This window comes from Macrobrachium rosenbergii, chromosome 4 (assembly GCF_040412425.1).
Source record: "Macrobrachium rosenbergii isolate ZJJX-2024 chromosome 4, ASM4041242v1, whole genome shotgun sequence".
Classification (NCBI taxonomy): domain Eukaryota; kingdom Metazoa; phylum Arthropoda; class Malacostraca; order Decapoda; family Palaemonidae; genus Macrobrachium; species Macrobrachium rosenbergii.
This window is the reverse complement of record NC_089744.1, coordinates 32,627,604-32,651,151: the sequence shown is the minus strand read 5'-3', so window position 1 is coordinate 32,651,151 and position 23,548 is coordinate 32,627,604. Positions and strand designations below refer to the sequence as shown.

General features: G+C 37.8%; 1 protein-coding gene across 6 annotated transcripts in view; it reads right to left on the bottom strand.

Moving 5' to 3' along the window:
- Gmppb (GDP-mannose pyrophosphorylase B) overlaps window positions 1–23,548 on the bottom strand; it is a 92,124-nt gene that overhangs the window by 55,907 nt on the left and 12,669 nt on the right. For 2 of the 6 annotated variants that reach the window (XM_067093232.1, XM_067093243.1), the window contains exon 1: window positions 8,364–8,526. The exons of 3 other annotated variants lie outside the window; for them this stretch is intronic. In XM_067093232.1, the coding sequence (XP_066949333.1) occupies window positions 8,364–8,511 (148 nt within the window). In that variant the 5' untranslated portion in view covers window positions 8,512–8,526. Of the gene's footprint in view, window positions 1–8,363; window positions 8,527–12,873; window positions 13,242–23,548 lie in introns of those variants that run through there. One more of the 6 variants, XM_067093237.1, reaches the window with a different exon arrangement.

The following is a 23,548-nucleotide window of genomic DNA, read 5'->3' as shown; positions in this document are numbered from 1 at the left end:
AGCAAGAACTGTTAGAAAAAGGACGAATAGCAGGAGCAACATAACGACGACTTTTACCCTTTCCTTCAAAACGTTTTTCTTGCGGATAAGAAAATGTACAGGATACTGTCAAAGTGTTGTTTTGGAACAACATATGCCACAGGTGCATGAGCACTTGTGGCACATACTCTCACACGTACATGTGTGTGTCACTAGAAATTAGCAGTTACAGCACATCAGCTTATGAAGCAGATGATGAAAGCCACGCGGCTGTTAACTTTATATTTCTGTGTACTAAGGAATACTGCACAAAGGGACAAGATTAGCGAAACGCCGAACTGTATACAAGAGTAGTTTGCCCAATAATGGCAGTGATGATGATAACTACAAAGCAAAAGACACCATTTAAGAAAAATGATATATTTCTGTGGGGTCTCCACCCCGACATCAACAAGGCTTCCCTTTATGACTCGTGAAAAAATGCAATGAGTAAAATTTCATTGTGGAGATCAGGAAAAGTCACTACACCATCACAGACCTTCCAGCCAATTGGTGAACGGGCGACGAAACCTGGCCGTTTAACAAGGGAGGGACCCCGTAGGAGAGTAGTGCCGTGAGTGCACTGAGGCATTACTTACGGCTCTTTGAAGCTCGCCTTCGGCCCCTAGCTGCAACCCCTTTCGTTTCTTTTACTGTACTTCCTTTCATATTCTCTTTCTTCCATCTTACTTTCCACCCTCTCCTACCAATTAATTCATAGTGCAACTGCGAGGATTTACTCCTGTTAAATCTTGCGGATTGGATTATTGGATTTTAGAATTTAGGTCAACGGGCAGGCGCTGGGACCTATGAGGTCGTTCAGCGCTGAAAAGGAAATTGACAGTAAGAAGGTTTGAAAGGTGTAACAGGAGGAAAACCTCGCAGTTGCAATGTGAAATAATTGTTAAAGAGGGTGGAAAGTCAGATGGAAGAAAGAATATGAAGGGAAGTAAAGAAAAAGGAATGAAAGGGGTTGCAGCTAGGGGCCGAAGGGACGCTGCAAAGAACCTTAAGTATGCCTACGGTGCACCTCACCTTTCAAACCTTTTACTCTCAATTTCCGTTTCAGCACTGAATGACCTCATAGGTCCCAATGCTTGGCCTTTGGCCTAAAATCTATATTCAATTCAATTTAATCAAGGAAGGAAAACTAAATTCCACAAGCAGCACCTTGACGACAGCACCAAGACACCAGCTATTGGGTTCCAACGGAAGAAGAAAAATGCAAATTCCCTCAATGGACAATGAACCCATAATCTTGAACCTGACAAGCACAAATATGAACACATTTCGCCGACTTCTTGACTTGTAAATTACGACGTCAGGCCTTTTTGGTGGTCTGAGGTAAAGTTTCTGTCATCGCTGATACGCCATCGCTAGCACTGGGTCGACTTGGCAATTCTGTCGTCTATGTCATCTTTCCGTTTGGATCAAAGGTCGAAATGTGAGTCTGTTTTGTGTGCATCGGTCAGTAATGATGAAGGCATGCATACATACCTGAGCACGTAAACGCAGAAATATTTATTTGCAAACTGCCCCCCACCCTCTCTCTCTCTCTCTCTCTCATAAACGTTTAGCAGAATGCAAATACTAAACACTAGCCGAATCGCACACAAAAAATGTGTGGACATGAATTTTCTCTCTCTCTCTCTCTCTCTCTCTCTCTCTCTCTCTCTCTCTCTCTCTCTCTATATATATATATATATATATATATATATATATATATATATATATATATATATATATATATATATATATATATATATATATAAACACTAGCCGAATCACACACAAAAAATGTGTGGACATGAATTTCCTCTCTCTCTCTCTCTCTCTCTCTCTCTCTCTCTCTCTCTCTCTCTCTCTCTCTCTCTCTCTCTCTATATATATATATATATATATATATATATATATATATATATATATATACATACACACACATACATTTATGTATGCATAAATGTATGAGTATATACATTTTGAATTCCCTGTTTCTTCTGCAAATGTCAGATACTGTTTACAATATCTCATTCATCTCTGAAGCTGTCGCATTGTCATGACGCCTATAAATCATTTGCAGAAGACTCAGTTATCACTGATCCCCTCCTTTCACATTAGCCATTCAAGAGTATGCAGAGATCGTAATAACTACACGTCCCAGAGGCCATAAATGGTGTCACAAGCAATCATGGCCAGTCCTTTCAGACGTAAATATTACCTCCCTAAAAAAGTAGTATGGCCATCTGTCTTGCAATTCTTTTTTGATAGTTCAATATCTCATCATGTTAAGCAATATGAGACTGGCCTGACGCTTCTTTCTTCCGAACAGACGGGCAGAAAACCAACGAGGTTCACTTTGAGGTTGACGGTAAGGTATTTGGGACCAAATTCCAAGAACACTGTTGGGGTATAAAAGAGAAAATCAGGAACATCTGACGGGCTAATTGATTAAATGGCTACATGAAAATAATCTGGCGTCATAAATATCCTAATGGGTCTATAATGGTCACGGTTTTAGTTTACCAGTACAGATGACAACGCGGCGTAATAAGTAAGTTTGCTCGGTCCAATACAAGTTATCTACCAGGGTTTTGCCTTTACCAAAAATAAAATAAAGGTACCAGAATTTTAAGGCGCTGTTTCTCGTTATCAATTCTTTAATGGGCGCCCGAGCATAGAAAAATAAAGGCTATTGAACTTTATTTCCTAAAGACTAACCTCGGAGGACGCTCAGCTATCAAGGCATACAATCTGAATCACGTTTGCAACTGTGAGAGAGAGAGAAAAGGTAGCCTTATGATCGACTTTCATGGTTCACTTACCCCCGGGATTTCCACCGTTCAACATTTTAAAACTGATTTTGTCTCCTTTAACAAAGTTAAAAGTCAAAATGAGCTGGTCACCGGAACACGACATGCTCACCCTGTGCAATGCACGAAACAAGGCCACGCGCAAAACCAAACAAAATGTCTTGGAAAAAAAAATGAATCTTTGAATTTTCGGGCAGTGAAGCTCCATTATCTAATAGCCGTAAGAGAAGGATGCAGTGGGAGGGCGTCACATCATCTCTTTTTGTTTAGAACACAGTCACGCAACCGAATGGGCCCCCGTGAAATTCAGCCTCTGAAATCTTTCCTGTGCTTTATCTTTCACATATCTCCAGCCTCTAATGTCACAGTTCCTATTCAAGTTTTATGGACTGTCCTAGAGCAAGAGCCCATGCCAGCTCAAAGCTGGCTTAATCTAAAACTTATTCTCATCCAAATAGCTCTGGGTCTTCCCTGGGCGGTGCCAAGTAATCTATACCTCCGCTTCATTAAAATCTCATCTATAAATATAAAACTTTCGTGATTTCCTTACGGCTCCATTTCTCACTCTACCCCGCCACCGGACTCCTAGTATTCTTTAAGCTCTATTCTCGAATCGACCTCATCTTTCAGATGTTTTTTAATATGACAACATGGTTCAAATCCGTACAACAATAGGGTTCGTACTAAACTAATTATTTTATAATCTTACTTTCACGTGCATTTCAGTTTATCTGGTTTGTAAATCTTATTCAGCCTGCTTATTGTCTGGTTCGCCTTTCTTAATCTTTCGCTAAATTCTAACTCGAGACAAGCTGTATTAATGTCGTTGTTCGTATATATCTCATTAATCCTTTCACCATTTTGTCCACAATTTTTCTGTTTTTCTTGGATTTATCTTAAGGACCAAATTTCTAGCGGTGATTTGCTGCTTAAAACATCACTCTCAATGCTCAAAGTTCAACGAGCAACATTTCATTCTTTGCATTTGAATTGCCGTTCTAAAGAATATACTGTAGTAGTAGTAGTAGTAGTAGTAGTAGTAGTAGTAGTAGTAGTAGTAGTAGTAGTAGTAGTAGTAGTAGTAGTCTTCTTAGACAGTGCACCAAAAATCGACAAACGTGAAAGAGAAAGTAAAATCTGGGAAATGTACAACTGACACCCGTGACTCGGCACATTGTTCCGAAAAGTGAGAGAAAACCATCGAACAATAATCTAGTCCAGCATTCACGGTACAGGTAGTATCTCTTATGCCAACAATGAAAAGAATACATGAGCTGGCTTAATAAACAAGAATTTTTTTTTTTTATGATAAATGAACCAACACATTGTCATCTTCATGTGAGAACGACAGAGGTATAATGTGAAAACTGTGTGCGAGTGAGAAGAACTATGTCATGGTTAGCCTTTTTTAAAGATGAGTTTGCAAATAAAATTATATTCTCTTAGGACTGGAAAGAAAGTAACAAGGTTGCTCTCTAACTTATGTTCATTCGATAATTTATGAAACCAAACATTAAAACAAGATATTTGTCTTCATGGTTAACCTACCATAATATTCAATTTATTAAACTTATGAAAGGAGCATATTCTTCAATCTTCCCTGTCAAAAATTGGCCGTAGGGCATCAACTCCGAGGACTGCACACTTAGCAACCTTATCCCTCGCACATCCATAACTAACAAGGGAGCGCGCGTATTTAGGAGGTTATCTAGACAATCACTGACAAACTGTGAATTCCAATTTACAACACTCTATTCTACCCATAATACAGCAACTTTCCATTTCTTACCAACCCAATATATAAGTCTTTCCGGTTCTTACCAACCCAATATATGTCTTTCCGGTTCTTACCAACCCAATACATGAGTCTTTCCAGTTCTTACCAACCCAACATATAAGTCTTTCCGGTTCCTACCAACCCAATACTTGAGTCTTTCCGGTTCTTCCCAATCCAATATATAAGTCTTTCCAGTTCTTACCAATGCAATATATAAGTCTTTCTGGTTCTTACCAATCCAATACTTGAGTCTTTCCAGTTCTTCCCAACCCAATATATAAGTCTTTACTGTTCTTACCAACCAAATATATGTCTTTCCGGTTCTTCCCAAACCAATGTATGTCTTTACTGTTCTTACCAACCCAATACCTAAGTCTTTCCGCTTCTTCCCAACACAATATATAAGTCTTTACTATTTTTACAAACCCAATACATAAGTCTTTCTGGTGCTTCTCAACCCAATATATAAATCTTTACTTTTCTTACCATCCCAATACATACGTCTTTCTGGTTCTTCCCAACACAGTATGTCTTTACTACTCTTACAAACCCAATACATAAGTCTTTCCAATTCTTACTAACCCAATATATAAGTCTTTATTGTTCTTACCAACCCAATACATAAGTCTTTCTGGTTCTTCCCAACCCAATATATGTCTTTACTGTTCTTACACACCAAATACATAAGTCTTTCCAGTTCTTATTAACCCAATAATTAAGTCTTTACTGTTCTTACCAACCCCCAAATATATAATTCTTCCCAGTTCTTACCAACCCAATATATGTCTTTAGTGTTCTTACCTACCCAATATATAAATCTTTCTGGTTCTTCCCAACCAATATATGTCTTTACTGTTTTTAAACACCCAATACATAAGTCTTTGCAACTCATATTAACCCAATATATGCCTTTACTGTTCTTACCAACCCAATACATAAGTCTTTCTGGTTCTTCAAAACCCAATATATGTCTTTACTGTTCTTACACACCAATACATAAGTCTTTCCAGTTACTAAACTAATATATAAGAGTCTTCCTGCTCTTACTAACTAATTTGTAAGTCTTTCTGGTTCTTCCCAATCCAATATATAAGTCTTTACTGTTCTTGCACCCCACATACATAAGTCTTTTCAGTTCTTACCAATCTAATTTATAAGAATCTTCCTTGTTCTTACCAACCGAATATGTAAGTCTTTCCGGTTCTTCCTAACCCAATACATAAGTCTTTACTGTTCTTACCAACCCAATACATAAGTATTTCCAGGTCTTACTAACCCAATATATAAGTCTTTACTGTTCTTGCCAACCCAATAAATAAGTCTTCCTGGTTCTTACTATCCCTATACATAAGTCTTTCTGGTTCTTATCATCCCAATACATAAGCCTTTCTGGTTCTTACCAACCCAATACATTTCTGACTATCCCAATATATAAGCCTTTCTGGTTCTTCCCAACCAAATACATAAGTCTTTCCAGTTCTTGCCAACCCAATACTCGTGTCTTTCCAGTTCTTCCCAACCCAATATATAAATCTTTATTGTTCTTACCAACCCAATACATAAGTCTTTCTGGTTCTTCCCAACCAATACACAAGTCTTCCCAGTTCTTCCCACCCCAATATATAAGTCTTTACTGTTCTTGCCAACCCAAAATATAAGTCTTTTTGGTTCTTCCCAAACCAATGTATTTCTTTAGTGTTCCTACCAACCCAATATAAGTCTTTCCGGTTCTTCCCAACCCAGTATATAAGTCTTTACTATTTTTACAAACCCAATACATAAGTCTTTCTGGTTCTTGAGTCTTTCCAGTTCTTCCCAACCCAATATATAAGTCTTTACTGTTCTTACCAACCCAATATATGTCTTTCTGGTTCTTCCCAAACCAATGTATGTCTTTACTGTTCTTACCAACCCAATACATAAGTCTTTCCGCTTCTTCCCAACGCAATATATTAGTCTTTACTATTTTTACAAACCCAATACATAAGTCTTTCTAGTTCTTCTCAACCCAATATATAAATCTTTACTTTTCTTACCATTCCAATACATACGTCTTTCTGGTTCTTCCCAACACAGTATATGTCTTTACTATTCTTACAAACCCAATACATAAGTCTTTCTGGTTGTTCAAAACCCAATATATGTCTTTACTGTTTTACACACCCAATACATAAGTCTTTACAGTTCTTACTAACCCCATACATAAGTCTTTCCAGTTCTAACCAACATAATATATGTCCTTCTGGTTCTTACCAACCCAATATATAATAGTCTTCCCTGTTCTTACCAACACAATATATGTCTTTACTTACAACTCAATACATAGGTCTTTCCAGTTCTTACCAAACTAATAAATAAGTCTTCCTGTTCTTACTAACCCAATATGTAAGTCTTTCCGGTTCTTCCCAACCTAATATATATATTAAGTCTTTACTGTTCTTACAACCCAATACATAAGTATTTCCGGCTCTTACTAACCCAATATATAAGTCTTTACTGTTCTTACCAACCCAATACATAAGTCTTTCTGGTTCTTCCTAACCCAATATATGTCTTTCTGATTCTTCCTAACCCAATGTAAGTCTTTCTGGTTCTTACCATACCAATACATAAGCCTTTCTGTTCTTACCAACCCAATACATCAGCCTTTGTGGTTCTTCCCAACCCAATATATAAGTCTTTCCAGTTCTTACCAACCCAATACTTGAGTCTTTCCAGTTCTTCCCAACCCAATACATATGTCTTTCTGGTTCTTACCAACCCAATACATAAGTCTTTCTGGTTCTGACCAACCAATACATAAGTTTTTCCAGTTCTTACTAACCCAATACATAAGTCTTTCCTGTTCTTACCAACCCAGAGTACAGCACTTATTTCCTCCCGTTCCCAGCTATTAGAGCGCTGATCTTTCTGCTCTCTACTATCCAATATAGAGTGGTCGTTCTTGTCATTTCCCACCAATGTAAAGCAGTTACTTCGGCCCTTTCCCATTCAGTTAGAACATCCATTCTTGTACATTCCCAGGTAAAGAAAAAAAAAAGCAGACCTTCCTGTTCTGCCCTACACAACAGAGAGTAGTTTTTCCTATCTGTCCTCTCCATTACAGAGCATTCAATCCTGCTCTTTCCCGCCCCAAAAAAAAAAAAAGTAGACCTTCCAATAATTTCAAACCCAATATACAGCCGTATGCCTTCCCTTTCCTACTCAGCGTTAAGTAGTAATTCCTCTCCATTCTTTCCCTGTATAGAACATTATTTCCTGTTCTTTCCCACCCCATATAGAGCAGCCATGCTTGCCCTTTCCCACCAACTAGAGAATAAAGAATCCTGTTCTTTCCTATCCGATGTAGAACATTCATTCTAGATCTTTACCAGCTACTATAGAGCAGTCTTCCTGGTCTTTCTAGTCTTTCCCAGTATATACCCCAAATAAAAAGTACACATTTATCTTCTTTCCTTGACAAAATTCAGCTTTCATTTGTTCTTTCCTACCAGTACAGAGCAGACATTCATGTTCCTGCCCATCCAATAAAGAGCAGACATTCTGGGTCTTTCTTACCCAATATTAAGCAGTCATCCCTGTTAGTTTCTACCAAATATGGAAGTCATTCCTTCTCTGTTATAACAACTGTAGGGCAAATTCTCCTACCCTTTCCCACTCAATACACAATCATTCATTCATGTTCTTTCTCACCCATTACAAAGCAGTAATTCTTGATTTTTTTTAAGTTGCAGCTTGGAGAAAATTACAATACCTACGGTCTCTTGAAAAAATACTTTGCCAGTCCTCTTCAAACACGGTTTTTTGCACTGAGTTCAGACAATTTCCAAGTATCAAAGTATCTAACACTTCAGTAATGTGTTTTAATGCTGGACAAATCCTCCAAATAATGTCTGTTAATATCATCCAGTTAATCACTAAATCAAAAAGATATATAATCAAGGATGCTGTCTTTCAAGCGGTAACTCTCTGGTAGATAAACAGATGACCCACAGCTACATCACTAAACACGGTGGACAGCCTCAACAAATGAATATCACTACAAAGTACAACTTAATACCACTGCAAAGCACAATTTCTAATACTAGCCTACTTCGTCCTAGTGCAAACCACAAAGTTCGTTCAGAAAGAAGTGGCTTAGCAACTCTCCCAGTATCAGAATATAAGAAAAAAAAAGCCGATTTACGTATTGTCTGCATCAACATTCCTCGCCATGAGAAAATGTCTATGTTTACTGATATGAAGATAAGAATGTACCAGTTCACAGAGCAGATAAGAATGAGCACGCACGATTCAGAACTTCCTGAAGAATTTACTTGCTAATGCCTGAAGTAGCAATGCTGTTCCCCCTTTCTTTCCGTCTACTCCCAAGCGCAAGAATTCCCTTCCTGCTTCTATTATTCTTTACGCCCATAATCTTTCATCCTTTAAGAAAAGATAATGAGGTTCTCAGCCCCTGGCCTTTGCAAAAAAAAAAAAAAAAAAAAAAATCCCTTGGCAGACGTAAACATAAGTCCTTCGGATGATCATGACTGATAACAATTTGACGTTGTTCACAGTAGGATTTCCATGCCTTCCCACAATACCACGAAAAATTTGATCTGCAATTGCCATGGACACTTTAATACTGGGACACAGCTCTTCGTTGGGTGAGTCGGTAGAGCTGCGGACTGTCACTCGATGGGCCGGAGTTCAATTCCCCGGCCGGATGATGAAGAGTTAGAGGAATTTATTTCTGGTGATAGAAATTCATTTCTCGCTATAATGTGGTTCGGATTCCACAATAAGCTGTAGGTCCCGTTGCTAAGTAACCAATTGGTTCTTAGCCACGTAAAATAAGTCTAATCCTTCGGGCCAGCCCTAGGAGAGCTGTTAATCAGCTCAGTGGGCTGGTAAAACTAAGGTATACTTAATACTGGGACACTATTCCATCACGAATGAGAACTGTTTTCTAGAAACTAAAAAGAACAAAAAGTTTCATATTAGGTTCACATAGTAATGTCCACTAGGCTTCAGTACGAATTAAGATTGGTTATATTTGCATCACCACAGGTGTCGATTTTTATGTCGATATTATTTAAATAACCAATTCCAAATAACTGCATACAAACACATTTATTGATATTTTCAAGGATAAATCAATGATGAAACTACACGATATACAACGGAAATTAATACAAAGACTGTTTCATTATCATAAACAGTTTTACCAAGACCGATACCAACAGGAAGAAAAAGCTACAAGAAAAAGGAGTATTGAATGATACAGTGATCACTCAATAAAGTGGTGCATAATCACTCAATAAACAAAACCATTTACTACCAAGAATGAAAACCTTGAAGGCTTTAAATCAGCTGCCAAGGGGAAGGAGAGCCCTTGCCTAGTCTGCCAATTCAACTGCAAGACAGAACTGTACTTCTCTCCAACATAAAACGTCAGACTAACCAAAACTTCCGCCAAAAGGAAAGAGTTATAGCAATCTCAGAGAGCAATATCAAAGCATTTATTTCAAGTTCATGACATACAACCGCCACTTCAAACCAAAATAGTTTATTAAAAGAGCAACTACCAAAAGCTAAAATGAGCTGAAGCCGTGTCTACTGAAACATGGAAACATCAACGAACACCCAACGGCAACAATAATCTCCTGCCTAAAAAACTGAATACCTTCAGTTCAAATGCAATGGTCATATTGCTGGCACACAAAGCAGAAGTCAGTCATGAAATACAACTGTCATATAAAAATTTGTCGACCCAGTCCCATGGTAAGAGAGAAATATATCAAAACCACGCCCACCTAAAATCAATCAATTATCGGCGGATATAAATACATTTCGATAGTCAATTATCGGTTGATATAATTATACTTCGATAACCATCGACGGATATAATTATACCTGGTCCAGTACAGTCTTCAGCAGCATTTTTATAAACTATGACCAAAATACGGGAAAAATGGTCAAGCAGAAGTCTACGATCAATGGCTAAATAGTTTGGGTGGAGGGACCAACCTGATACGATCCCTCCCTCACGGGGAAAGGTGAGATGGCATCGATATCCAGCCACTTTTACAAACAAAGTTCGATGGTCCTCTTTTGGGTTATTTTCTTTGCAAATGAAAAGTTCGTTTTTCTTGTCCTTCAAACTACAAGAATATTTGGTTACCCAGTTAGGAAGAACGGTTAAAAACATTTAATGAAAGACTTCAGAATCAGATTAACTTTCACATCAAACTAATACGCAGTTGCCACGTTCATCAATGAACATCTGTACAGACAGAGCCAACAAAATCTAACAAATACCGGAACAAGTACAAGTGGATACGCCATATGGCAAGATGAGAACAGACATTTAAAACGTTACGTAAGACATTTGTTCTATACAAGTTTCTAAGCATACAGCATAGCATATTTACATACTAGGCTGGTCACTTCCCGCCAAATGACTGTGACGTGGCAAAACCGCAAGACAGCCCTGGAGCAGAGTCTGTTTTAATATATCACAGTACTGTCCCTACCCCTTAAACAGCATGCTTTAACTCATGGTTATCAGATGGATTAAAAAGGAGTCACGTTCATGAATCCCTTCTAATTAACGACTGAAAGTGTTGTAAATGCTTCAAGGCCACACATACAAAAGAGGAATCAATGACCACTGATGTGCTATTAAAAAAAAAAAGTCTTAGGTTCGTCCTTTTTCTCCTTCGTTGGATCAGAGCAATATCCTAATGACCTGCCCGGTCGACCGGTCCCAGCCCGAATCACAAGGCCCCGCCGGGATCCCTTACCTGGCCTAACCCCCGTCGTTACTCACTCAGGCATGGCTCAAGCAGGTAAGACCCAGTTGGGGGTCGACTGTTGGCTTAGCAGGAGGAGAAGACGAACGAAGGGCAGGGCACCTTCATCACCATCGTCTTCATAAACAAAAAGAAGACTCGCATCATATCGCGCTGGGGATTTTAATGCTTCGAGATGCTCACCTAGAAGGACTCGGTCAAGTCCTTCCCAGAGGAGTCCTTGCACTTGCTCCTCTTCAGGGTTTGTTTAATAAGACCCACAGCGACGTTAAATGGCATGGAATGAGGACAGATTTATCTGAACCTGAATGACAATCACGCTTTCAGTTTCCTCATTACATATTTGTCTAAAAATTAAAGACTAATTGTAAACTGAATGTTATATAACAAAATAGCCACAAAATGTGAGAGAGAGAGAGAGAGAGAGAGAGAGAGAGAGAGAGAGAGAGAGAGAGAGAGAGAGAGAGAGAGACAATTGTTCATTGATATTTAATTACTTTCCCGCTGACTGCTACGTGTTCTGTCTACAGGTGTTATACGGTAGATAACTCACCCACATACTAACGATGACTATAAGTATACCGAACATATACAGTACAGACAATACTACGTACACATAAACTACCATTTTTATCCACATATCTATAAAAAAATCTATAAACCAAGATATAAACTTACTTCTAATCAAAACAAATGGGAAGAAATCAAAACTGCAGCGCATTTCCAATTACAAATGCATTAAAAATAATTACTGTAAAAGTTTACTAATAATAAAATAATAAAAAATTAAAGAATAAAAAAATTAAAGACAAAATACAACAATTACACACATAATATACATACACACACACACACACACATATATATATATATATATATATATATATATATATATATATATATATATATATATAAAAATGTACTAGTCACCTTTTACCACATATTTAAGTAATTTTTATCAACAACAGTATATATGTATATATATATATATATATATATATATATATATATATATATATATATATATATATATGTGTGTGTGTGTGTGTGTGTGTGTGTGTGTGTGTGTAATATGGAATCTAGTGGTAACTCTTGACCAGATACCTATGTTATTGAAAATAAACACAGTGCATATATATATATATATATATATATATATATATATATATATATATATATATATATATATATATATATAATATTATATAAAATGTATAACTGAATCACTAAAATATGGAAAGTGATGAATATATAAATATATATATATATATGTGTGTGTGTGTGTGTAAATACATATATATATATATATATATATATATATATATATATATATATATATATATATATATATATATATATATATATATATATATATATATATATATAATGTACATTGAACATTAACCTCCCATAAACTGAGCGTCACAACAGGTCGTACGAATAGGATAATTCAATAAAAACAATTAATTACCTTTGCCGCCGAAACCCATTTTTTTGCGAACGAGGATGGCCCACTGTTAAGCAGTCACGTAAGCACAACGCCACTAAGCGGAGGAATCTTTGACGCCGATGCTCAAGTCTACGGGGATATTAACTGGTACACCTACACGTCATCACACTCGAAGAGGTACTGAGAGAGCTCAGAGCTATCTCGTATCGGGCCTGACGCTCAGAGTCAGCACAACTCGCAACAGTTGCCCATCGCACGCAAAAACACACTAGAAAAATGACTGAAGCGACGAAGTGAGAAAAAAACAAATGCGTACATTTAGTAGCTGGAATCGAGAAAAAAATATGGCCAACAAAAATATCAGCGTTTGCCGCCAACCCCTCCACTTCATTGCCAGAAAACTTTATACAAATACCAAATACGCGCACGAACATACATACATACAAGTAGTGAGTATGATTCTATTGATATTTAAAAGTACCAGAAGTGTTTATCAGGTCTACGTACTGTACAAAGCTATTTCATCAAAACTAAAAGTTTATATTTACACATGCCTCTGTACATAATACTGCTAAAAAGCTCTTGTAGGCAACTAAACAAAATATGAATTGTGCTTTAAATGTGCAAACTGTCAACTATCCAGACGACAGCTACTACAAATCTAATCATAACAAAAGTACTAGAAGTGGGGACATGATCGAAAGCAATGGCTAACCATAACACAAGACTGGGGTGGGGGGAAGTTAAGGGATAGATTAATGAAAAAAATAAAACTTATTACTTAATACAATCACACAAACTGCCAGCGTGTTTTCCAAATAGTGACTTGTACTCAATCCAATGTGGATCGTAAATTAATGGATTTGTATGACATTAACTAGCGTCAAAAGAACATACGATAATAATACCTTAAAATAAACAGCCAACACATAATACAAATATAAATTTGCTCAGCGGCATTTAGTTGTCATATTTGCAAGTATGAGTTTCAGCCCTCGTGAATGTTGAGAGTGATAGAGTGAGGGAGAAGAGACTGACGATAAAAAAATGAGTGATATAGAATATTCAACAATTCCTCGATCGAGTTTAAATTGAAGTCGAGCGATTCGAGGTGTTATTCACTGAAGGGCTTGTCTGTCTCCTCCCAGTGGGTGACGTCATGTAATGGCAGCAGATTCCCAAGAAGCTGGACTCAAAGTCCCCGACCGACCCAATGCAACGGAGGAGTAACCCTGCCACGTATGCACACTCCCGGCCACGAACGAACGTACGCATTATGACGTGCGCACACACAGGGTCACAGACACGGGCCATACATACAGGTACAACCATGTACCAAGGACTGCACACGACAGCTATATCTTGGCTATGAATTTCTGGCAATAATTAGACGACAAAGTTGTAGAAAAATTTCTATCGAACATCAGAAGTGTGTGTGTGTGTGTGTATACATACATACATACACACACACACACACACACACACACACACACACATATATATATATATATATATATATATATATATATATATATATATATATATATATTATATATATATATATATATATATATATATATATATATATATATATATATATATATAATTATATTACAAAACTAGATGGCACAGCGTACAAAAATCTACATTAAACATAACAAAAAGTTTCCAAATGTTTGTGTATTTCACGATAGCACCGATCGCATAATATGAATGCATGTAAAAAATTCCTAATGCCAATTTTTTAACAACCTAACCAAGACCAAATTTCTATCATTCTGCAAACTGGGCATCTGAAAAAAAGGAAATGATGCAAAGACGAAGAAAGTCCAGAGCGTAAATGCAAAGTCACAAAACAAATGAAATTAACTTTCGTCTTGGCCAGTGAGATGAGTTTGGGGTACGTGTGGGGCTGCTGATAACATTAATTTCACTCTAGCCTTTCCATTTTTCTCCTTGAAAGAGAGAGAGAGAGAGAGAGAGAGAGAGAGAGAGAGAGAGAGAGAGAGAGAGAGAGAGAGAGAGAGTATTCAGTTCTTACAATGGCTAAAATCAAAACATTACTTAAAATGTATGAGGGCAAAGATAAAATCCCCGGGGAAAAACTGAAAAATACTATTTCGTAAACTTTCGCCCATGTGTTGCAAGTGCTTACTTATTGTGAAGGACATATGTGCTTAAAGATAAGTAAGACATGATATTCCTGGACCTGGATCCAAAGTTTATAGGGCAAGAAGTAAGGGAATGAGACAGGGAGAAGGGATATGAAAGAAAGGAGGGTGGAGGTGGAAACAGTCCGACTTCCACTGCTGAGTTAAAAAGGGTTCCTATTGCCGCCTATTCCAGTTTTAATCCGACGGTATCCAGGACGCATTGCTCAGTGCAAATGGTCCAGGTATAATGGCCACGATGCACTGCCGTGCGTGTCCACCAAGGAGAGGCTGCTGGTCACTTTAAAAGACCAAATCAAGTATCTCAAGGAATTTCGTCCTATCCACTTACTGTACAGTTATTAGGGAAAACGTTTGGAAAAACTATTAGTTCATTTTTATTCTTACCATATATATCTCACCCTCTTTCTTTCCCTCTAACTATGAATGTTACAGCACTAGCACTAAATGTGATTTCGGCACGTCAATAACATTACTGCAAAATCAACATTCTCCCGAAATCACCAGTCCCACAATTCCAAAAACTCTCTCCTCAATTTCGCATTGCTTTCGAAGTTAGGAATTACCTAAATTACCAGTAAGTGACTTATAATAATATAATAACAAGAAATTGTCCATAGTTTGCGTGAGAGAGAGAGAGAGAGAGAGAGAGAGAGAGAGAGAGAGAGAGAGAGAGAGAGAAGGTGTTAAAAGATTGAAGGCTTCTCATATTTCTGCTGAAAACGTGGTTCATTTTCGATAGTCTACGCCTTTCTGCTAACTTGATAAAATGAAAAGTAGCAGTCTGAGAGGAGCACGAAAACTGAATACGAAATTGAAGGTCTTTAGGAACAATTACACGACCAGAAAGTAATAAGCAGCCTTTCATAATAACAGCTCGGGAAGGCTGAAACTTATACCCAGGAACCGCCCAAATTATGTAAGCAGAAGGATGAAAATTGACGAGAAGCGAGTCTCTACCGGGCATACCCACAAGGAAGATGTGGCAAAGGTTTCATGAAAAAATAAATAAAAAATATCCAAACTAGCGAATAATAGTAATCGAGCCAATATCTGTTCTTCCAGACGCTGTCGTTGTGGTAAAGTGATGGGTTTGAATTTAACTGGAAGCATTTGCATGGTGCATATGTTGCTTTTGAACTCTCTTTCTATATATATATATATATATATATATATATATATATATATATATATATATATATATATATATATATATATATATATATATATATATATATATATATATATATATATATATATATATATATATATATATATATATATATATGCACACACCAGTATCAAGATTTATTTTTCAGTAAAAAGTTAAAATATGATTCACTGGACTACGACATCAAGTTCACCAGAAAATTCCACCAACTGGGGATTATATCACGAATCGAGTGAAATGATGTGTAATGCCTACAGACTTAAACCTTTCATTCGAGCCGAACGTCTGACGATTCGAAAGGAATCGAAATCTCTAACGAGAATCGTGAAAGCCTGCGAAGCGGATTTCATCCACCATGGCTACACTTCGCAAAGGTGGGAAGAATACAAAGGTAGGAAGAATACAAACACCTGCTTGGCTGCAATTTCAGCAACATTTGCGTCTAACTTCTGTGAACACTCTTACTGTTGCTAGGTATGAAACACTCTCTCTCTCTCTCTCTCTCTCTCTCTCTCTCTCTCTCTCTCTCTCTCTCTCTCTCTCTCTCGATGGAGTCCAGGCATAAACTATCCATGGCATGCATGTGGATATGGGATTCCCAGCAACTAAACCTACACGTACACACAAAACCAGGAGCATGAATAAAAAGAAAAGAATAAACGACAAAGGTCGCGGAGGAGGAGGAAGACAGGGATTGCAACATCAAAAAAAAAAAGACAAGGACATATAATGGAAGGTTTAAAGGCATTTGCACCACACTTAATGAGCAGGGAAGCAATCTTTATCTTATTCTCTTTGAACACAGGTTTGAGTCATTCGAGAGAAAAGTAAAAACGTTAGCTGTCGATAGACAAAATAATTTTAATGACGGGACAAAACGTTCTACAGATAGAATCAGATTGAAAATAAGAAGTATGGAAGACGACGACGTTAACCAAACAAGAACTTAAATAAAATTCATTTAAAAATAAACTCAATGGTAATGTTGATGACAAGGATTGTGAGTCTGGAGAATTGGGCTAAAAATATTCTTCATCGTTTCACAGGTACTAATAACTACAGGGGTAAATTATCATAAATGCACGACGAATAATATAAACTGAAATTCTTAAAAAAAAGGGTAATGATAATAATCTAAAACGCAATTTCATTCACTCGCATGACGTTTTTCATAACTTTAAACTTATTCAGATAAGCGTTTCTCTCTCTCTCTCTCTCTCTCTCTCTCTCTCTCTCTCTCTCTCTCTCTCTCTCTCTCTCTCTCTCTCTCTCTCTCTCTCGCTCTATGTGTGTGTGTGTTAGATTGCTATTTTCATGCTGACGACGTCTGAACTGCAAATGTTTTGACTGAGAATTATAATAACTGGAACAGAATCTTTGGAAGCAAGATATAGTTCAAGGTTTCAAACCGACAGAATGCAACCATCATAAGAGGGAGAGAAATAACACTCCTTAGCAACGTTTCCAAAAAATTACCAATACGGACGATTAAGTAATGTCCGCAATCAAACTGGGGCAGTTACAGTCTTATCTCGATAGTCAATATCGCAAACTTTAGATAATCTGCATTTTCTCCTACTGTGCATTTCAGGGGCGTGTCTAATGGATTTTCGTCGATAGAATCTTTACAAAGCATCGGATATGGATCGTATTTTGGAAATAGCTATTTGAAGCCACAACCTAATTGGCAAAAATAAGCCGTGATGTCTAATGTGGATAACTAAGGCACTTATCAGAGTAAATCAAAGATATTTAAAGGGAAACTTTGCTAAATTAAGTACGCCCCCAGAGAGAGGCTAGTTGTGACGTAAACTGTACATCAGACGTAATAGCAGGGTTCTCAGTAGTATGATAATGATCGCAGAAACACAAGCATTTGACCCTCTTGTACAATAAGTAATACCTTAAGTAGGATATGCGATAATTATCGAATTTTTATTTTCTCTATTGCTATCGAAAGTTCTTCACTTATGGTCTGCTCAAAGCGCAAGACCCGATTCACACAAGGCTGGCTTAATCTACAGCATATCCTTTCACATGATTTTATATAACTATTTTTTTATTTCATATTTCCTTAAATTTCAATAAAGTCCAGTATAATCTGTGGATTAGTGGATTATAAAATTTAGAGCATCGCCCAAGCGTTTGGACTATGAGTTTCAGTATCATTCAGCTATATATATATATATATATATATATATATATATATATATATATATATATATATATATATATATATATATATATATATATATATATAAGTTTCAAGTAAATTCAGCACTACAATGTAGTTATGATTAAATTAAATAAATACTATATATATATGTGTATATATATATCTATATATATATATATATATATATATATATATATATATATATATATATATATATATATATATATATATATATATATATATATATATATAAACGAAATGAAATAAATAACAAAATAACTGAAAATTGAAAGAGTGAGTAACTTCAAATCCATAAAAAAATAAATAAATAGATAAAACCAGGAATACATAGACTCACTGATAACCACTCAACGACCCTACAACAAACAGTGTCAGTTTCAAGTAATTGAATCAAGCGTACAGATACAACAAAACTGACACACAGGCACACAAATAAAACAATGACGGGGGGGGAGGGGGGTTAGTGTGCTATACCAAGCACTGTGGATTTATTGTGGGGCAGATCATGCCTTTAAGGAAGTTAAGGTTAGAACACTTGTGTTATGTTACATTCATTTAGCAGGACTAAGCAGGTACATATGAACTGGAACTTTTGAGACAATATGAAGCAACAGAAACTCCAGGGTAACAATGGTTTCCACAGTGTTACTGTAGGACTTGGTGCATACTTCAAGTTAAAGGAACCGTGAATTGCGCCATAGAGCTGTATTACACAATTAATATTCTCATTTGATGCTCATTCCCTTATTATACTCAGAGACATGACTCATCGAAAAGATGAGAGAGAGAGTATGTATAGTAGGTGTCACCACCCAGAAATGCCAACATGCTGGTCAAGTACACGAGCAGTTGATGGCTGACTCCTCTAACTTCCTATACAGCTTGGTAACCGATTAAGAGGGTGATAAGACTGTATAACAAAGTGTGATTTAGTAACTCAAGGAGCCTGTCTTTTTCATAAAAGAATGGGAAATTCAGGCCATTAGGTATGGTGTATCAGTACTGATGCCCCGGTTGCAAATTCCTGAGATGTATACTAGTATTGCACCAGCCCCAGTTTATTTTGCCATGCCCCTAGGTTAGTTTATGTTAAATTAGTACCCCCAAAGTAATTTGGGTGTGGGAAACATAATGAGATTATTTTCAAGAAAACTGTACAGTTAGCTTTTAAGATATGGCATCCCGCTTTTTTCAGGGAAAGGTCCCGTACTTGGTTACATCTCGGGAAAATGCATCCCAGGTGAACGATGAAGCTCTACACCTGCCTCCCCCTTGATAAATAAAGGATAGAGTCCACATTATCAAACCTGAGTCCTCATATAGGTGCTTGGTTGTGTAGCTCATCAGCATCTACTCGACCTGAGCGAACACAGTTAAGACTGTGAAGTAAGGAAGAATGTGAAGAGGGGAAGAGATCCAGTATCCCATGCATCACTTCTCCAACGTAAGCCTAACCATAAACCTTGGACAGGATAGTACTTGTCCTTTCAGTGGCAGGAAAGCTACAACAATGGCTGAGAAACACTACAGGGCCATAGGACCAGAACTTCCTTTCAACCATTTTTATAAAGGGAGAATGGAAGATCCTAAGCACCATCTATGTTACAGCAATATCCCCACTTCTAAACATGTGGTTCTCTGTGATAAGCCAATGTCGGATACAGGTGGTGTATAAGCCCTTCCTTTTGCACTCAGTGAGGAGCTATCACAATCAGCCCTGTATTTGCTGCGTTGCACCACTTCTTTAAGATTTGTATTAGGCCAAAGAGGGAAAAGGTACAGGCATCCAGACCATCCTAGTTCTACAACATGGTGTCTATACCACATGCTAGCAGACAAACTGCATGAAGTATACTGGAAGCTAGTTCTTAAGTCTGGTGGCAAAGGTCAGCCAAGGGTGCACTCCATAGGATCCAAAAGTTCAAAAACCATTCTAAAGAGACTGTAATTTCTTACTCAGGTTATCAGCAATGAAGTTGCATTGCTCTAGGATGAACCTTGTGACTATCCCCAGGCTGTGCTCCTCTGCCCTAGAGAAGATCTCAATTGCCAGCCAAGAAGGGTCTTCCAAGTTTGTAAATACTAGTGCCATAGACACATTATGGTCACAATGGTGTCTAACATGAAACTGGCACGCTTCCCCCAAGGACGATGTGAATGCAAAGATAAATGGTGACCAGACTTCCAAGGCTCAAAGGTTGCATGACAAAGGCACCCCACCCTTAAGTTAAAGCATCTGACCTGGTCAGAGTTCTTCCACAAATGCTGAATGACTTATGAAAATTTCCTGATACCATCCTTAAAAGGACTAGCTCCCATGTCAATGATCATGTCCAGATAAGCACCAAGTCCAACTTTCTCCCTACACCTCTCAACTCAAACTACAATGAAGCCATGACCAGCCTGTTGTCCAGGTAGCAATGTAACTAAATACCCTGATGGTAAGGCTAGGCTGCCACTGGCAAATCAAACCACGGAACACAGAATTAGTATAGCTTACCCTCCTAAAAAAGCCCGAGGTACTCCCTCAGTGCCAAGTGGATCGGCAAGGGGAGTAAGCATTTTGAAGGTCCGAGGAGGCCAGAAAATCCTCTTCTAATGAACTGCCTCACTGACTCTACCATCTTTACATACCAGAAGTGCACAAGTTGACCAAGTGTGTGCACCACCTTTCTTTTATGCACCTCTGGAGGTTAGGAGATTTGGGTAACTCCCATATGTCACTGGAAGGCGAACAATGCCACTTCAGATACTGCTGAAGAAATCACAGGAGTAACCTATGCGGGACAAGCTTCTCCAGGATGACAGTGATTGAGAACAAATTACCAAAGCTGAGTTGGTTGTGTCTGTTGACACAGGTACTGCACTGACACCTCTCAGTACAGTACTTGGTGATCTTGATCTGCAGGAGGCTCTTTCTACTACCAAATCAATCAGCATCCCCAGGTACTTTACTTTCTGCTTCAGTTAAAAATACAGTACATCTCCAAATTCATTGTGGTCCTCAAATTATGACTAAGTAAAGGTGAATAAACCAATCCTGAAGCAACTGTACCTTCAAAGACTCCAGGATCATCAAATAATCAGGATGATGCAGATGTATCCCATGAGAATGGGGCCAGGTAAACAACACGGTGAACATCTGCATGAACACCTGTCAGGCGGCTGCCAGTCGGAAGCATAAGAATGAATGAATGAATGTATGAAATTTGGGCCATATGGCCACCAACACTAGGACCAAGGAGGCCATTCAGCATCATCATGGCCATGGAGAGATGAATGAATTTTAATTAAAAATATAACTTTCTTCAAAATTCATGTACAATGCAAAAGAATTATGCATATTATTCATACACATTCATAATAAAAAAAAAACAATAAAAATCATTTTAAAGTAGTTAAAAATAAGTTTATTTTAAAAATTACAAATCTTTAATTAAAATTTGTATTTTTCATAGCCAACGAACCTGTGGCCTTAACGTAAAGATAAATTCTTCTAGCACCAGCTGGAAACCGATAAAAATCACACAAAATTGTAGAACAAGGAATTGGTGGCAACGGGGATTTGTCCAATGGGAAGAGAGAAGAAGTATTTGTTGACCTCCTCTCACCCGTGATGCCATGACGCATTCAGTTTCTTCCCACCCAGGTAACCAGATTGAGGGGAGGCAGTATACATTAAGACCACAGGTTTGTTAGCTATGAAAAATTCAATTCATTAAAAATTTGTCAAATGTTCATATGAGGAACAAACCTGAGTCTTAACATAAGGATAGATTCATTTTTGGTATGAACCGACTGGAGGTTCAGCACACCTGGTCTCACTTCCTGGCTAAAGGAAGGCAAAGGAAGGGGATGGAAGCCTCTGATCTGTTAGATAAATAGTTTATTAAAGTCAGATTACTGGGCTAATACACAATGTGAAGAGACATTGTACAAGTGGAAGTTAAAGAGCTATATCTTCAGACAAACCTAAGTTAACCACCAATTGCATTTGTTATCGTTCCTCTCTCCCTTTGTTAGAGAGAGAGGAAGGACTAGCTTCTGAGAGGATTTAATTCGTGTATGAATAACATACTCAAACAGAATGACCACTCACTCACCTGTATCTAACTAGTTCCAGCACATGATGGGCTAATCTTCTCAATGCCCGCTAGCAGAGAAGAAAAGGGTAACGCGAAAGGAAAAAAGACCAGTCATCTCATTCATTCTCACTTTCATACTGTCCTGCCAGGGGCATTGAATGAGCTACACAACTTGTTGAGCAGCCACCACTGGACCCAAGGAAAAAGAGTCCAGGACCTGTGGGCAACATCCCACAGATAGAAGGATATAAAGGTGGTTTGACAAAGCCAAGTACCAGTCTTTAAAATCCTATGAACAGACAAGTTCTTTTTGAATGCTAAGGAGGGCCCCAAACTCCTGACATCAAGTGCTCTTGCATGCACTGTGTCAACATCAGAGGCTGAAAAAGAACTATAAGCATGTCTGATGACCTCACGAAGCCAAAAGGAGATGATATTCTTGGACACTTGTTCTGGCCTGTGCTAACAAAAAGCCTTCGACACCCAGGTCAGAGGTGATGAGTCCTTTTAGGTAACTACGCAGTACTCTGACAGGACATAACAGCAATTCATCCAGATCGTTATCAACAAAATCTCCCAAGGAAGGTATGGAAAAGAACTCAAATCTGTCATCATGAGCTGAGGGGTTTTGAGTCTTAGCTACGAATTCCGGGACAAGTTCGAAGGCTACAGGCCCCCAACTCCTCGTGTGTTTAACACTAAAAGAGAGACCATGAAGTTCACCCACTCTCTTTAATGAAGCCAAGGCCAGCAAGAAGACCGTCTTGATGGTCAAACTCCTATCTGATGATCGTCGTAAAGGTTCATATGGAGCACGAGTGAGACTGCTTAGTACCAGAGTTAGGTCCCAATTAGGTGGTTTAAGTTCTCTAGGAGAACAAGACTGCTCAAAATTTTTGAGCAGTATTGGGATTCCCCATGAAGAAGACAGGTTTACATCTTTCAAACGCAGAACCATACCCAAAGCAGCTCTGTTGCCTTTGATGGCAGACACAGAAAGGCATTTCTCCCTAAGGGGAAAAATAAGGAAGTCAGCTACCTGCTGAACAGAAGTTCTGACCGGAGAGAAACC